Here is an 18,381-nt window from a genome sequence, read left to right on the forward strand (position 1 = left end):
CCCACCGTTCTGCAACCCCTGTGCGATTTAGCGTAGCCTCTAATATAGCAGAGAGAAAACTCTTGTTCGGTCGCGTCATTATTAATCGTAATCGAATTTGAATCGTCGACGCGCGCCGCTTTAATCGCATCAATTAGCCGGCTCGTTAAGCCAATAAACGATACAAACATTGTAAAATTCATTTGTTCGTGGCGCTGTTCGATGAAATTTTTCCAACGAATTTCCCCTATTTATCGGTGACGGCATTTCGGTTGAGTTTATTAGACGTGCCGAATATGCGCGGATCCACCATTCCTTCCGCCATTTACATATTGTTAAATCTGTTCGATCATTTCCATATGCATTTTAACGCGGAGACAGCTGAACGTAGAAAATGAGCAACAAGTAGGTAACTTCGCGCGATGAATAATTCTCGTTATAAAGTACAATTAAGGATAAAAGAAATTTGACAGAAGGGCTGTTTTAACCGTGACAATACACGTCAACGTTTCCACGAGTACGAAAGAATAATGGATCGTTGATTTGTGTACACGCGTAACGCCTTAACATTCGCGACAGACGACCGACCCAGTAGGCAACAGAGGCCCGTGCCAGCAGCTCGCGTGTGTATTATATCTATGTATATGCACGTGTGTATGTCTCTCTCTCTCTCTTTCTGTGTAATTATGTATGTATACCGTTCATATATAATTCACGAGGATAACCGTTTTAACAGTAACAATAACGACAACAGCGATCGCGATACGAGTGATCTCCTCGATATATGTTACCGGGTATAATGAACGAACGAAGACGATACGATCAGTGTCGTATTATAATTCGAATAATAGGCAACGCGGGTACAAAGTGTCCTCCGTATTTTCTCCTCGATACCAATGTCCGATATGCAGGGTGTAACCGAAATAAGTGAGAACCTTGGTATCGTATTCTGCTCTTCCTGAGGATGGAAAATGGACGCATTTGAGAAAATATCAAATAGATCAGGAGAGCGTGTATTGATTTAGAAGGAAATCATTTTTTTTAACCCTTTCGTTGCTAAAGGTGACCATGGTCACACAACATCGAGCGCTCGCTATATTTTAACGGCGACTATAGCCACCCGTCGCTGAACGCGATGACAAAACTGTATTATTAAACAATTTTTAAAAATTTTATTACTCTGGCATGTATTCGTTTATAATTCGTTATATTCTAAATTGGAGGACTTGAATGAAGATCAATAAAAATGAATTTGCATCATACGATGAAGTAGTAACAAGAGGGTTAAGTAAATTTGAAGCATTCTTACTCGATGTACTCCGTCATAAAAGTAAGTGTTAATATCACAAGAAGGAACTGTTTCTAGACCTATGTTTATACAACCTTTCTCCATCCTTAGAAAAAGTAGAATACGATACCAAAGTTTACCTAGCTAATTCGATTACACCTTGTACTGCACCTTGTGCACGACGATTAATTAAACGATAATCTAAGCGTATTTACATAACCTGTTTTCTTTGGTGTCTTTTTGTTTGGCGTCCTCAACCACGATCCCCAGGAACGAAACTCAGGATCACTCGTTGAGAATCATGAGCTAGCCGTGCACTGAAGGGAGAACCAGAAGTAGCTTGGCCGTTTAAGTTGATCCCTTCGGCGCACGACGTTTTCCCAAGCACTTGTCAGAGCACATCCCCCTCTTTTATTAGCACGAATTCGCGTTCACTGTTCAGCGTTGCTCCCGGCTGTCCCTCGGGTCTTATCGGTTGGCTGTTGGCCAGGACACCGCTTCGAGTTCGGAAACGCGAACGATGGGCCGCGAAGAGCGGCTCTATAGCTGCGCCACTTGCTCGTTATTAGTTTTCGCCGATGTATTCGACGCTAGGGAGATCTCCGTCACGCCCACCGACGTCTGCACAGCGGCCGTCAGCGCGCTCTGCAACGGCATGCTCTCGCTGGTCAGCTCGCAGCCAGTGTCTGAAACATCACAAGTCATACCCTTAAGCACAGGAACTTGTCTTTCGTTGTCAATGGTTCTCAAAAATAGCGAATGTCGTAATCCAGTCCCAAGTCCTTAACAAATTGTCTGTAATACTATTGTGCTTTTCACATCTAACAGAATATTGAAACAGCGAGTAACTGATGGTTACTAAATGAATTATAAGGAACTAATTGATAAAAAGTAGCCAAGTGGTTAACAAGGGTGTAATATCGTTCATGGTTAAATATCGTCCTCAGAGGAAAACGATATCAGTTGGCTACTCGAGGCCATTAAGCATTACGCCCACCATTTAAACGAAGTCTTTTGCCCTGGAAATAGAAAGTGCCATTTACGACGTCGATCAGAATTGAGAAATTACTTTAATAATAATGGTATACCCTGCGTGAAATCAATTGCTTCCTCGAGGCCATTAGCCAGCGCTCTCCCACCACTTCACTTATGTCCATCACCTCGAAAATTGCATATTATTTATTTCAACTAAAAAATCTATCAACTCCAACATTTTATCATTAAAGTGGAGAGCTGGAATGAATTAAAATTTTTGCCCGGGGCAAGCAATGGAGAATAAGGTTATAAAGGGTTAAAGAAGGTGCTCGTCGAGGATGCTATAGTCTGTCTGAAGTCAATTGGCCATTCAAGGCCACAGAACAGAGACCCCCCCCCCATACGCTGTCTTTCACCGCGAAGCTGTAAAGTCCCACTCGTGACATCAATCACCATTCAGACATCAGTTTTAAACGCTTAATCGACTTTCTTCTTTCCTCTCTACAAACTTCACAACACGTTCGCCTCAATACGTGCTCGTAGTTGATCGCGGAACAGCTTGCACAGGGAACAAAACGAGTCGAGCTGTTTCACAGAAGAGCAAAGCAGAATGGACGTTGTTGTTCGTGAGAATTGCGCTAATTCCACCTAGAAGGGGAGATGGGAGAACAACGACGCGGTGTCGTGTAATTAGCGAAAGTTCGGCTATTTTGCAATAGGCGCAAATGAAAGTCGGTTTTCCGCGTGGGCCACGCTTCAGGCGAAAGCAGTTTAAACTTCCCACGAGGGACGAGGGAGGGGAACAACAGTCGGAAATGAAAATTTCCACGATTAGTTTCGGAACTTAGCCCCCGACGGAGTTGGAAAGAACAAACGCCTTCGGACGATCGTTTCCGTGTAAACTGCCTTAATTGGAACTGATATTTGGACTGGTGTCCAGTGAGAAACCTCTTGCTTCTAAGGAACATGGAGAATCATCGAAAGTAGTTTTATCAACAAGCTTTCTAGTAATTGTCAAGACAAATTTGCCAATCAAGTTTCTTTTTCCTTCTGGCCCTTTTGTAATGCTTTAGAAATTCAGTATGAGACTATAAGAGTGGAGAGTGACACGAGTAGTACCTATATTTTTTTGTTTTTCTTGAATTATAGAATTCGTAGCGTTGTTAAAGCAACAACAACTGCAACTTTTTTAAACCTTCAACTTGAACAATTTCTATAGCCACACGCGAATTATTTATGAATTCCGTACACGCTAAGTCACGCCGGGTATACCGACATCGGTGAATCGATATTCAAAGGAAAAGAATATCGCGATTAAAACCTCCACTTAGGGGTAACCGAAGATCCTTCCTTAAAATCCCCCAAAAACCGGAAGAAGATTGACGGGACGTCGAAAAGATCTTTCCAGAGGGAAAGTTCTGAAATTACTAAACTGGTTATTCGAGTTCAGACGAGCGACGTGTATCGATTCTTTCCCGTTCGAAAAATGGTTAAGACAGACTTTGGCAAATAAAGCGAAAGAAAGAAAGAAAAGGAAATTATCGTTATCTGGCACCGTGAACAAGGACAAGTCCTAGCTCTCCCCGGAGATGGAAAGAAATGTCGGTTGTAATTAGCGTTAAGAGTGTTCGATCGTGTTTCAAACCTTTACGCGATATTAACCGCGTGTTTCGGCTCCTCCGATAACGAACGGATAATTAGTACGTAGTTAATAATACATTCCAGCTGATCGATCCGGCGAGAAGCCTTGATTTTAGGTTGCGTGAAAGAGAGAGCAAGCGAGCGCGAGAGAGAGAGAGAGAGGGAGACTGGCTTTGCGCGTCCTTCAGGTTCCAAGCAAGCTGGAGGCTGAGGAGGCAGCGTTGGGACGTCCATTTAAACCGCGGGCTTATTTAGAGAAAGCTGAACGTATAAGCTTCGGTATAAATGAAGTTACCCAGGATCCAACTCTATGTGCAATGGACGATAGATACGTTGCCGCGAATGAGATCGATCCTATTCTCTCTCTCTCTCTCTCTCTCTCCTTTCCTGCTCTATGACCACTCCAGGTGAATTTTCAACGCTCGCCACTTAAATCCTTTGAAAATTTAATACCCAGTAATATCCGGCGGGATATGGCGAGGCTGCTGTACCACTGGCGGCTACAGAACTTCCCTTTAGCCTGTGTTATACATTTACCAGGTGTGTCAGGGAAGCAAAGGAAAGAGAGGTATATCTCGAGGAAAAAGGAATTAGATGTGGTAGAAAAATTGTATGTGTTCAGGTTATGGTGCAGGTTGAGTAATGGATGTGGTTGTCAGGTACTTCACTTTGTTTGTTTCTGTAGTAATAACCGATGGTGGAATAGAATTTTTGTGGTTATGGTGTTAAGCTGAATGTTTGAAATGAGAAACGTGCTATGAGGAGTAAAATGTTTGTATTCGGTATCCAATGGTTCTTATCTGTTCTTTAGAAAGAAGTGTCAGTAAAACGGACTAACTAACGTGATATTAGAGTTAGTTGTAACTCATTTTTCAACAATTAATCTGGCACTGCTTTAGACAGGAAAAGTACAACGATTCTCGTGAAGGGAATGGGAAGAACAGAATATTGTCGCGGTTAAAATGAATTTCTTCGATCTGAAGCGAGCAAGATTAACCAAGATTCCAATTTAACTTCATAAACACCGACATCCAGTCCATCTAAATTCCATGAAACTTTCATCTCTCTCTCTCTCTCTCTCTCTGTAGCCTAGTATGATTCTCAGACAACGTGGAAGAAGGGCTGCTCCCCGTTTCACAAACTCGAGATAAATGGACGTGACTGTGCCAGATCCAAGAATTAACTTAATAATTTAGCGCAGCAAGAACAATTCCGGCCATTATCGTCCCACCGGCTGTAATCCTCGGCGATTGCACGCCGTTCGACTGTGTAACGTAGTCCGTAATTACAGTAGACAGTGGTAATGGGGGAATTGATTTCCATACGGAAATTGGACGGCGGTCTGATCCGTGGCCAATCGTATTCTGCGTTAAGTATTATCGATGGAAAATATTATGGATCATTTTCCTTTGGCCGAAACTTCGTTTGGCTCTTTGAGAAGTGAGGTTAGGTCTGTAAGACGTCCATCAGGATATTTCTCAGAGTAATTTTAATAAATACTATATTGTAGATGGAAAATTATTTTGTTAGGGTTGTAAATGGACCTTAAGCCCCGAGTTGTGAAATAAAAATTTAAGAATTTCTACATGCCTACTTGTGTTCAAATTGGTACCTTAATCTTCTCCATTGCGTAACGGACAATTACTGTCTTCATAACTTCAATAAAAAAAAGTAACTTTTAGATATTATTGTCATACTATTATAATTTCGAACACGCGAATAGTAACCAATATTTAAATATTCTCCTACTTCACTACCCAAGAAGTCATCTCTATCTCTCGTTTAATTCCCTTCGAAAACATAATCGACCATAAAATTCACAAAGTCAAATTTTCAACGATGCAAACGCTCCTCCGACAGCCTCCTTGGAGACCGAAAGGGAAATTAGCGTGGAGCACCGATTGTTTGCAGTTCCCTCGGCTCCTCTCTACTTCCCATCTTCCCTCTGAGACTCGAGTATCTTACTCTATATTAGAATTCGGTATAATTTGAGGAAATTGGAATTATGCGTCTGTTTGAAACTCATCTACAGATGAGTGTGTTATATCTACCTCTGTAGTCTCCCGATAGAGGTTATAATTTCTAAAAATTATACATATATATCTCAGTCGGGAATGGACGTTCAACGAGGGGAGAGGAGTTTGTTTTTACGTCGGTCCAGGAAGAGGAGGGAGGGGTTCGATGACGGGCAAATTGATCGACTTCGTGTTGCGATGAAAAGTGGTCGTGCACAAAGAAAATACGACGCCAGGCGTCGAGTGGTGAGGCCGCGGGTGGTACAAGGTGTTGGCAGCGAGCCGAGTTCACCACCGTGGTTTCCGGGCTTCATAATTTGCGATCGAGTCAGCGGATTCGTGCATTATTAGCTACCTTTATCATCTCCACGGATCCGCGAAAACCGTCTACTTTTTTTAAATGGAACACCGCGTATACATATTATATTCACGCGTAGAAATCGATTTAGTTTTTCCACTGTGTATAACCGTCTGGGTTTTCAGTGGGATTAGGTTAGGTTAGATGATTGATATCCTAAAATTAATATCCTAACTGTGATGGATATCAAGAAGATCGAGGGAGAAATTTTTAAGACAGATTTTCATGGAAATGTGTATCTTCGAATGTACGAGTGATAAGAGGAATCTTATATTTGGCGATATTATCGTCGTTTGTGGAGCTACGTATTGCACGATGCTCAGAGAATGTTCAGTAACTGGTGGAAGAAATTTTAAGAGGTGATTCTACGTGATCGTTTGGTGTGCTTCGTAAACTTCATTTTACGAGGCCCTAAACGTGTATCTTTATCCAATAATGGTATCAGGTTCAGCGATGTTGATGGACATTCGAAAAAATATTCTACCGTCAGATTCAAATTCTTAAGGTTTTGTGTATGAAAAAGTGAGAATTTATTTAATGATACGATACACTTCGCAGAGTGATAGGAGAAAAGTCTTTGTAAAAAATCATTAATTCCATCTTTTCAATTTTTCCAAACAAAACTATATATTTCTCAATATACAGAACATATTGTGCCAATAAACAAAAATGAAAAGACGAGCAATTCACAAGTGAAACTTCGTGCTCCTGTACACACGTATTTACTCACATTTAGTAATGGAGGAGGTGCCAGCGCTGCTCCCCTGTTTTTTAAATTTATCCGCCATGGTGACCTTCCTACGGATATTCTTGTCCGGCTGGAAGACTATGATGTACACCTTAGGCGAGTACAGGCAGACCAGCGTCACCGTTGCACTTAGGCTGATCGCCACGCACAGCGTGGTGATCTGTGTCTCGTGGGCGTTTCCGGTACCGAAATAAATCGGCACGAACGCCAGCCAAATGATACAGGTGGTGTACATGGTGAAGCCGATGAACTTACTCTCGTTGAAGTTCTCCGGTATTTTACGTGTCTTCACCGCGTACACGGTTGATATGAGGATTAGCGACGCGTTGTACAACTGGGAGAATAGAAAGCTCATGTCCTGGATGTTGCACTTGAGGATCACCTGTTTGCGGTCTGGATAGGAGAATCTCGTCCCTGGAGGCTCGATGATCATCCATACCAGCGTCAGAACCACCTAATTCAATGGAAAGAAGATCGGTGGTTCATTGGGGGAAATATCAGGTTAGTGTCGTGGAATGGAATTCTTTGTTTCTTCGGAATTCGTTGAAATAATTTATCGATCATCTCAAGACTTTACCCAGAAAATGATGAATTATCGTATCTAAATTAGACACGTTAAAAGTTAACCCTTTAACTGCGGCATGGCTTTGAAGAAAAATTATATCAGGTTGGCCAGAAAGTTCGTGCGGTTTCTGGCGATTCCTCAATTCAGGCGTTCCAAAGTGCAACTAACTTCAGTTTCTTTGTTTAAAGCGGATTGTCATTTGATAGGTAACACTTAACCTCAAATTATATCTAAACAGTTTGTTAATCCAGTTCAATTGGTAAGTTTGGCGGAAGTTGGAAGATGGAAAACCAAAAGGAGCATTTCCGGCACATTATACTGTTTTATTTAAAAAAAAAAAGGCAAAAACGCGTCGGAAGCATCTAAGGAGATCTGTGAGGTGTACGGGGAGAAAGTGGTTTGCGAGATTTCGTTCCGGAAAGGCAAAAACGCGTTGGAAGCATCTAAGGAGATCTGTGAGGTGTACGGGGAGAAAGTGGTTTGCGAGATTTCGTTCCGGGGATTTTTCACTTCACGATTCACCACGCTCTGGTCAACCACAAGAGATTGACAACGAACAAATAAAAACTAATCCTCGGTACACAACACGGGAAGTGGCACAGGAGCTCCAAGTATCAAAAACAACCGTAGAAAATCGTTTGCATCAACTTGGTTACGTTAGCCGACTTGAAAAACCGCACGAACTTTCTGGCCAACCCAATACAATTCAATCGATGATAAAATCGCAGATATTTTTATACGTGGCTCGAAAGAGTATGTCACAAGGGTCACGATAATATAATTTAAAAACTGTCTTAGGAACTAGCTCTATTTTTGTGAAAATCTGTCAGCGACCACTAGATAAGAATTTTCTCGACTTGAATTGTTAAAATATTTTAATACAAAGAGCTTCTCTTGCATATGTGTGAACACATAGCCATCGTTACATTTTCTTCAGGGAAGATGAACTCTTCTGATTCGCTGTACTTTTCAGCAGCACTTTTAAATTATATTTTCTTATGACATACCCGTGAATTGAATAATCTTCCTTATTACTTGGCTAAAAGAAGTCTTACCTGCAACGCGATCATCGCAGCAGCGATGCAGACTTGCGAAGCAGGGCTGATGTACCTAGGTCTAACCGCGGATCTCGACGCGGAATCGAAGATCCTCGCGATTCTATTGGTCTTGGTCAACAGAGCCCCATAGACCGCGCTGAAACTCACTCCAACACCGAACCTCTGCAGTATACAGGTGACGGTGGTGGGTGTGGCGAGTAGGAGGAACGTGTTCAGGTAACAGACAAGCACACCAGCCAGTAGAATGATGGTGAGCTCGCGTCCCGACGCCCTGACCACGGGCGTGTCCCTGTGGTGGAAGAGGAGACACGCGACCGCGAGAGTGGCCACGATACCCAGACACGAAATCACCGCCGGAACAATGGCGAACGCACTGTCCCATCTGATGTGGTTGATAGGCAGCTGGTAGCAGCCACGTTTGTCCTCGTGCGGCCATTTACCAGGTCCGCAGTCCATGCAGGTGTACTCGTCGTAGACGTACTCGTACACCTCGCACTGATCGCACACCCAGCAACAAGTGTCACCCTGTTGCTTCTTTATCATACCTGGCTCACAGGGCAGCGAACAAGCTGAGATCGGTATGTCCTTAGTGCCACGTGCCCATACTAGTTCCTCTGTACGGATGTCTAAGGAGTTGAACCATTTTCCCACCACCTGATTAAGAGTTTGTAGGATTATGGTATTTGGAGTTCGTTTAACTTTAGGTGGGTGTTTAACCCCTTGATTTATGTATTTTCTTTTAATGACTGTGTATGCAAGCGACAGTTATCTACTGGTTTGGTACTGTGTTAGAGAGGTAATATATTATAGATTAGTTACATTTGCTAATTTTCAGTTTTATAAACGAAAGTTGCAGTTGAAATTAATATTGACCTCGTTTGACTCGTTGTTATGAAGCAAGGGGTTAATGAAGAGATAGAGAGATTTGTTTGATTTTGAGGAGGGGTTCAAAGGTGTTATTTATACATTTTGGGAGTTCTCTTTAAAAAATTTTTTGAGCTAACTTATGTGGAAAATTTTGGGAATGATAACATTTTCCAGGTAGGAAATTTCAGATCGTTTAAATAGTTTCTTATGAAAATTTTGAAAGCGTAAAAACAAGTACAAGGGAAATTAAGAGCAACCTTGTGAATGGTACAATTCTTCAATGGAAAAAGTGGTAGAAGTTTTTTTAAACGATCAGAACGACCTGTTCATGGCGTCTACGATATTCGATCGAGGGGTGATGGAGGAATTACGAAAAAAATTGAAGGGTGTTCGAGAATCACAGAATCGAAGAGGTGGTGTTACACTTTGGAGATAGGCGTTGATTGACGTGAAAATTTCGCTTCGAGTCGATTGGCGGCCGATACACTCGCGTCGAAATGATACGCAACTCTCCGATATTTTCCCAGACACTCGACGTCCGTTACCTACCCACCCACTCTACTGACAGAAACATTTGTAAAATTGAAGAACTACGAGGTGATATTTTTTCTTTTTTATCGGTTTTGACGAAATAAATATTTCGCGTGGCTGCGTGACTTAGATACTCCACTTTGATAATAACCAGATGATGCATGGTCGTTTTCCCGTAAAAATCGTGAAAAAGAAGAGGAGTTTTAGGCTGCTATCTGAAAACGTACGATGGCTTTCTTTTTTTTTTCGTTTTCTGTAATACACGGTACCAGCCGGTGGAACAATAAAACTAGCGCTTTTTAACGATTTAACGTTACCTGTTCCGGCCGTGGCGAGGGTTATATTTCATCGTTGCAAGTTGCATCCAGCGCTAGGAAGGCGAACACGACGAAGGTCACGTTGCAATTTATGTCTCACTGCTACTTTATCGTCGAGAAACGCGACCGCTGCACCGTCTGGTTGATTTACGATTTTTATCGAAAAACAATCGTTAATTGGATACGCGAGACCGAGCTGGGAGAAATGCACTGGGTCGAAGGTAATTTAATGCGCGGGTAGTCTGATTTTCTGGTAAGAAATCGGAGCCGTGGGATTGAAAATGACTTGATTTTAAGTAGAAAAAAAAAAAGAAACCGTATAATGATGGAATTTATTTATATGTTACCCTTAGATATGGTATTGAGAGATTGAAGGCAATTATTTGAAGTAAAAGAATGCAGAGTGTGGTAATAAGAAGGAATATAAAAGATGGGTCTGGTAAGTGGGCGATGGAGTAGGCACAGTGAGAGTTAATCATTTGATATTCACAGTCAAGCTTACATCCCTCGAAATTTATTTAACACGCTCCGTGCCGCGTGGGTCGCGTACGCCCCACTCTGGTCTTTCCGTTCAGGCCATCTGATATTTCGGTCTTTTCTTTCCGCTGACTTAAACTATGCAACTACGGCGATAATTTGTTAAAACAAAAATTTTTCCTTTGCTCTATAGCATATCTTAAACGTTACCTTTTTCTCGATAACAATGATTTTTGCGATCTTGTAAATATTGGAAGACATATAGGACGAAAAGCAAAACTGTTAGTCTCGACAATGTGGGACGCATACGACCCACGCGGCGTGAACGGAAAGTCACCGAAAATCGGTCTGGCGCGGAACGTGTTAAGGTTGATGCGGTGGGTGACGGTCTGCGATAGAAAATTGCTATTTCTATTTATAATACTTTCTAGATTCAAGGTTTCCTTCTCGTAGTTTTCGTTCTTAGGTTAGGAAGGTTAAAAAAATATCGAGAAATGTGAGAATTCAAAGAATTACTCCTGCGCTCAGGAAGAACGAAAATTCTTTCGAATTGTTATAGGTTCTGAGGGAAGCCTTCTATAAGGAGTTCTTAAAAAATACAGAAAAAAGAAGTGTTACCTAATACCTTGAAAAGGGTTAAAGTACTCAGCATCTTGAAAAAATGTTTCGAAAAATGTGAGAAATATGTCAAATCTCCATTGTGTAACTAAACCTAACTGCCCCAGAGATTATTTCAATTTATTCACACTGGCGAAACTTTCTTGAGGGATAATTACCTCTACCAAGGCCCCGGGGGGTTGAAATTCGCCGAATCCAATAATAGGAACTTCAATTTCGATATTATGCCGGGCTCGAATGAGCGCAAAAGTGCCGAAAGCGGTTCTCCGGCTGAGCCTCTGGAGTTCGCAGAAAGTTTGCACTCCGGCGAACTCTCTCTCAGGCTTACCAGAGAGTGCAAAGGTAGAAGAGAGTCTCAGGATGGCGAGGAGTAGGAGGATGGGGGAGGAAAGGGGAGAGGGAACACAAGAAGCTCGTATTTCAAAAGTTCTAATTAATCGGTGGAAGAGAAAAAGTCAAAAGTACTTTCACTTGCCCGATAGTGATATCCGTTAGTCCCGTTGTGGTCCGATTTCCGGAAGTTGAGGATCTCGTACCGCGCCAAACCGTCACCGTGCTCGTCGAACTTCACCTCGCTGCCAGCAGCATCTGGAAAAGTCGGGGAATCGCCAGTCTTCCTAACCCTTTCTCGCATAAAATAAAATTTATCTTGTATTCCAAAGCTAATCGACGCAACGGAAGATTCTTTTATATAATCATTTCTTCATAAATCGAAAAGTTGGAAAATTTCGAATTAAGACATATCGCTGATACACATAACCAAAATTTTCACTCTCCATAATCCCAGTAAAACGATGAACTAACTCCAAAAGAAAGACAATCACGAGGTAAAGAATTAAACTAACTCTTCGTTGTAAGATACACTTTCGAACAATAAGACACACGGGAGAGCATCGATGAAAGGCCAGACGATTCAATCAGCCCCGTCTTCCGGTAAATCGCCGTTTAAACGTTCAAAGGAGCGTGCAAAGACGGTGTCTGAACGCCGCCGTTCTACTGTGCACTGGGGTTTATGATCCTCCGAAGTTGTCTCACGGAACCCCAGTGATTCCTCTGGCACATTGTCCGGCGATTCTAAGACCGGAATCGATGCTCCATTCACATTACAGAGTGTTTCTCCGTTTCGTCTAAAGCAAATCGACCCCCTCGAGGTCCTCCGTTTCCGGTTTATTCTCGCGTGTCTAGCGTATCTTTTACTTGTTTTCTTAGAAAACAAGATAAATTTCATCTCTGTAGAGATTATTTTGATTTTCACGTATAAACACATGAATCCATTTCAATGTAATTTTAACACGATTTTATTAATTGAGAGATGATGTTTTAATTTGACGAATAAAACGTTAGTAGTGAAAATTATATTTTATCTCGAGATTTTTAGTATAGTACTGTGATAACTGGAGTAAATGCAGGGAATTCGTAAAACGTTTCGATGGTTCTTGATTTTACGTGACAAGTGGAGGAGAGTGTTTAGTTAGATATCGATCATTGGGGTAGGTAGCGCGATTTCTCCCCCGAGCATTCCCTTCCGTGTTAACACGCGATCGTTGTGACCGCGTGTAATTTCGCCCGTGAATGTCGCGGCCATTTAGTGACTCGGGAGTAAAATTCTTCGCCTAAGAAAGGCAGGATATAATTTCTCTGTTCCTACGTGCGCACAAAATAATTAATTCAATATTGTAACAACCATCAACGAAGACGGCGACAGAAATTTCCATTCCGCGAGAGGGACGACTCTCTATCCTCGTCGTCAATCAAATAATTGCGAAGCGATAGAAGCTTCTAGAACAAACTAGCTTGCGATCCGCGGGAGACTCGCGGTTTCGCGCGGGAAGCCACTTAGCGACGCGTCTTTTTGATAAGCCGCGCTTCATTAGCAACGGTCAAATATAAATACAGTATACAATTGAGAAAAGGCATTTTTTCACGCGTCCTACGTGGCCTCCCTTCGTCATCCATCGATGTGTGCGGCTCGACGCGGCATGACATCATCGGTTACAGGGACCAGTCTCTCGCGTAAACCGCGTCAGGATTGTTTATAGCGACGACCGTCGCACAGGGGGAAACTGTAATCGTACTTTCCCCGAACTCCGTTAATCGTATCATCCCCGATACGATTCCCACGAGAGGAACGAACAAGAACGAAACGAGCGTAAAAGTATAATCGAGGATCGAAGACAGAGGCAGGCGAGTGATGGAACATAGGGAAGAGGAAACGTCGCGACGCGTTCAACGTGCACAGTCAAGGGAATCCAGCCAGCTGGAGAGCAGAGAAGATCGTGTTTACAAGGATTACAGTTCCTAGCGCGTGGCGTAAGACGCCGGTGCAGCTCTGTGGCTGCAAGTCGCAACCTGAACTGACCGGACGTCGAACCCGAGAAATGCTCCAACCAGCTAGATGTATCGTAATAAGTAGACAAAGTCCCCGGGCAGGGCGAGAGGATGCACTGCTACACTCTCCAATGTATGCGCACACCTCCAGATTCATTCGTCTTATTCTGTCGATCTTCGGCATCCTTCTTCTTATCGGCCGTTTCGAGATGCATTTCGCGTGCATCGGTCACACCCACGTGTAACATTCCAAGGATCTTCGAAGGCGAGTTAGGGTATACGAGGAATTAATATTGGCGTCGCGGGTGAATGTAAATCTCCGACAAGGATCCACGTCGGGTGGTTTAGGTGTACGAACTAGAGGATCGATCGTGTTCGCGTGTACTATACGAGGGAAGTTAACTGCTTCGCGATGAGGAAGAATCCACACAGATTAATCTTCCAACAGCCAGTTCTATCTTACGGTCACGTGAATTTCATCCTTCTTGCTCTTATCCGCGTGACGATAAATTCCAGCAATCTTTAGCCAGGCAGCCGTTAAAGTTATTTTAATTACAGGTATAGAACACGATAAATATTGTCGTGGTGGATCGAAAGTACCACGGGTGAGAAAGTCATAGGCGCATTAATAATAATAATAATTAAGAGGCGGCACTGATGAGTCAGCTGATAGTTCATTTGCATGAAACCTTCGGCTACCGTGGCTCTTTCTCTTGCCAGGGGCCAAAAGGTGTGCATCGGCCACGAATTCTCTTTCCTTTCATACACTCACTCCTCTGTACACGGAACGCCCGATCATGCCAGGATAATCATAATAATCCTCTCCAACAACGTTTCACGTAATAAAAGAAATTCCTCCGTTATAGTTTTATGAAATTACACGGTTAAAAACGTGTTATTGCGCCGTGCTTGGCGGGAGAATTTTTAGAATGTAAAAGAATTCCCCGGTTTTAAGTATCGAACGGCGAAACAAAATGCCAGGATTTCCTTGGAAAAATCAGACTGCGACGCGAAAAGTATTTCGAAACGCGATTTATTTCCGTTTTATTTAGTGAGGGGGAAATCGCGAAATTTATATTACTTTCAATATTATTATTGAACTAAACTTTCGTAGAACGCGAATGAAAAATTGAGAGAAAGTATAAAATAAACGCGGTATATAAATTGAACAGAAAGAACAAACACGAATTGATATATTTTTCGATTCTATAATATAAGAAAATTTCAATAAAATACGCGGCGATAATTGGGAGGAAGTATCAAGTTAAACGCGGAAAAATATTCAATAATAAGCGAACAAGGAATGAAGCTATTATTTCAATACGCGATGCAACGACTCTAGTATTTACTAAAATTCAAAAATTCTCGTATAAATTCCGAAAATAGATTATTAATTACGGTAAACTACTAAGACGGTTTAATTTAGGGTGGGCATGGTGCTGCTTTAGTTTGAAATGATTTATAAACACATAATTAACAGAGGAAAAACCGTGAAACGGCAAAACGTCTACATTCTAATTGTTATAACATGTAAACAGAACTTTAAATTTAGTGTAAACAGAAAAAATATATAATACAATTTATTTCACGGTATTGCAACAAATAAACGTTGAATAAATATTTAATTCGTATAAAAACAATTATTTAACGTAATAATTTTACCTTCACCATGGCTATTTTTAATCTACGACCACAGGTCAACCTGATATCTAATCCTTACGAACTTTAAATTCAGTCGAAACTGAGAAAATATATAATACAATTTATTTCACGGCATTGCAACAAATAAACGTCGAATCAATATTTAATTCGTATAAAAACAATTATTTAACGTAATAATTTTACCTTCACTATGGCTATTTTTAATCTACGACCACAGGTCAACCTGATTTCTAATCCTTACGAACTTTAAATTCAGTCTAAACTGAGAAAATATATAATACAATTTATTTCATGGTATTGCAACAAACAAACGTTGAATAGATTCTTAATTCGTATAGAAACATTTATTTAAAATAATAATTTCACCTTCACTATGGCTATTTTAAATTTACGACCAAGGGTCAACCTGATTTTTAATCCTCCGAACTTGATTTCACAACGAGAAAGTAATAAGATCGTTGAAACGTACTTATTTGTCAAAGAAACTTGCAAAAATGTATAAATAATAATATGTAATGTTTTAACAAATTTTTGGAAGTATAAATTAATAATAAAATTGTGAAAATTAATAAATTATACGTTATTATAACATTAATAGAATTATGACTAAACCGAAGTTCGAAGTCGAGTATTTAAAGTCTGATATTACGTGCCTAGCGAGTGCCGGTAATTGTTAAAATTTGTTTAATAATTAGTAATAGAAATTCTAATTGATTCTAATGTATACAAGTGTTACAAGAAGGCTGAGTGTGTACAGGGTGGACATAGGCTAGCTAGTAGCCCCCGACCACTCTATTCACATCTCAGAACCTTCAGGTCAAAATACGCCGCGAAGTGTCTAGGGCCCAGTATAAAGGGTAAATGATTTCGCGGGACATCGGCGGGTCCTTATATACCCTCGGTACCCTCTCCCCAAAGTCATTAGCAAAATCGTCGGTTAGGTCAGGCGGGAAATTTTCGCGGGAGATTTTCGCGGGAGATTTCCGATATCGTAACACGGTATAATTTATCAATTTTCACAATTTTATTAAAAATTTATACTTCCGACAATTTGTTATAACATTGCATATAACAATTTATACGTTTTTACAATATTCTTCAATGGAAACATAGGTTTTAGCGTTCTCGTTACTTACTCGTGGTTAAATTAATTTCGTAGGGATTAAAAATCAGGTTGACCTGTGGTCGTAGATTAAAAATAACCATAGTACAGCTAAATTTATCGTGTTAAATAATTCTTCTTACACGAATGAAAAATGTATTCAACGTTTGCTTGTTATAATATCGTGAAATGAATTATTTGTGCAGTTCTGTGCATTTTCTGTGCAGTTCAACCTAATTTACTTAAATTTACATTGAGAGACAGTATACTGTAACAAGTAGTAACAAGCAAACGTTGAATAAATTCCTAATTCGTATTAAAAAAATTATTTAACACAATAATTTCAGCTTTATTATGATTATTCTTGATAAATGACCACAGGTCAACTTGATTTTTAATCGTTATAATCTTTAAATTCAGTGTGAATAGAGAAAATGTGTAATATAATTCATTTCACGATATTATAACAAACAAACGTTGAATACATTTTTGATTCGTAGGAAAAGAATTATTTAACACGATAATTTTAGCTGTACTATGGCTATTTTTAATTTACGACCACAGGTCAACCTGATTTTTAATCCCTACGAAATTAATTTAACCACGAGTAAGTAACGAGAACGCTAAAACCTATGTTTCCATTGAAGAATATTGTAAAAACGTATAAATTGTTATATGCAATGTTATAACAAATTGTCGGAAGTATAAATTTATAACAAAATTGTGAAAATTGATAAATTATACCGTGTTACGATATCGGAAATCTCCCGCGAAAATCTCCCGCGAAAATTTCCCGCCTGACCTAACCGACGATTTTGCTAATGACTTTGGGGAGAGGGTACCGCAGGTATATAAGGACCCGCCGATGTCCCGCCAACTTATTCACCCTTTATACTGGGCCCTAGACACTTCGCGGCATATTTTGACCTGAAGGTTCTGAGATGTGAATAGAGTGGTCGGGGGCTACCAGCTAGCCTATGTCCACACTGTACACACTCAGCCTTCTTGTAACACTTGTATACATTAGAATCAATTAGAATTTCAATACAATAGACTGAATAACAATTCATTTTAACTAATACCTATTAGAAATTTTCCTTTTAAAACAAATATAAATCATTTTACCAATTACTGGTACTTGCTAGACATTTAATATCAGACTTTAAATATTCTCCTTTCGGTTCTTTTAAATACAATCAAATAATTTCTTCAATTATCGATACTGACTTGGAATACTCCGCTTCGAATAAAATATTTCGAAATTATTTTGAAGGTTTAGGGAAATAAACATTTGAATTTTAGTCATCCTTGTTCTTCAGACTTGTCGAATAGAATATTGAAGTGACTTTGAGAGGTTGCTTTTTCGTTACAGCATAACAATCAATATGTACTTTTCTTCCAGCAATTGAAATTAATTTGAAATTTTTCATATAATTTCTCTGATATTGAATTTATTTTATGACTTGCTATTTTGTTTACTAATAATTTACCATCCAAGGAATTTGCATGAATTGCATGTTAAGTAGTTAGTTGATTTATTATTGTATATTGTGAGCTGATTTGGAACGAGTGCACTATGCCCACCCTAAATTAAACCGTCTCAGTAGTTTACCGTAATTAATAATCTATTTTCGGAATTTATACGAGAATTTTTGAATTTTAGTAAATACTAGAGTCAGTGCATCGCGTATTGAAATAATAGCTTCATCCCTAGTTCGTTTATTATTGAATATTTTTACGCGTTTAACTTATGCTTCTCCCCAATTCTCGTCGCGTATTTTATTCAAATTTTCTTATATTCTAGAATCGAAAAAGATACGAATTCGCGATTTTTCTTTTGATTCTTTCAATT

The 18,381-nt window shown here is 40.3% G+C and overlaps 1 protein-coding gene across 1 annotated transcript in view; it reads right to left on the bottom strand.

The window, feature by feature from the left end:
• Nucleotides 1–1,807: 1,807 nt before the first annotated feature.
• The window catches only part of LOC108575226 (metabotropic glutamate receptor), a 26,691-nt gene continuing 10,117 nt past the window's right edge, over nt 1,808–18,381 (bottom strand). Inside the window, exons 3-7 of the mRNA XM_017937968.1 lie at nt 17,946–17,966; nt 11,913–12,033; nt 8,625–9,281; nt 6,987–7,458; nt 1,808–1,953 (exon numbers count right to left, since the gene is read on the bottom strand). Of these exons, the coding sequence (XP_017793457.1) occupies nt 1,808–1,953; nt 6,987–7,458; nt 8,625–9,281; nt 11,913–12,033; nt 17,946–17,966 (1,417 nt within the window). The remainder of the gene's footprint in view (nt 1,954–6,986; nt 7,459–8,624; nt 9,282–11,912; nt 12,034–17,945; nt 17,967–18,381) is intronic.

Source organism: Habropoda laboriosa, unplaced genomic scaffold, assembly GCF_001263275.1.
Source record: "Habropoda laboriosa isolate 0110345459 unplaced genomic scaffold, ASM126327v1 scaffold207, whole genome shotgun sequence".
Taxonomy (NCBI): domain Eukaryota; kingdom Metazoa; phylum Arthropoda; class Insecta; order Hymenoptera; family Apidae; genus Habropoda; species Habropoda laboriosa.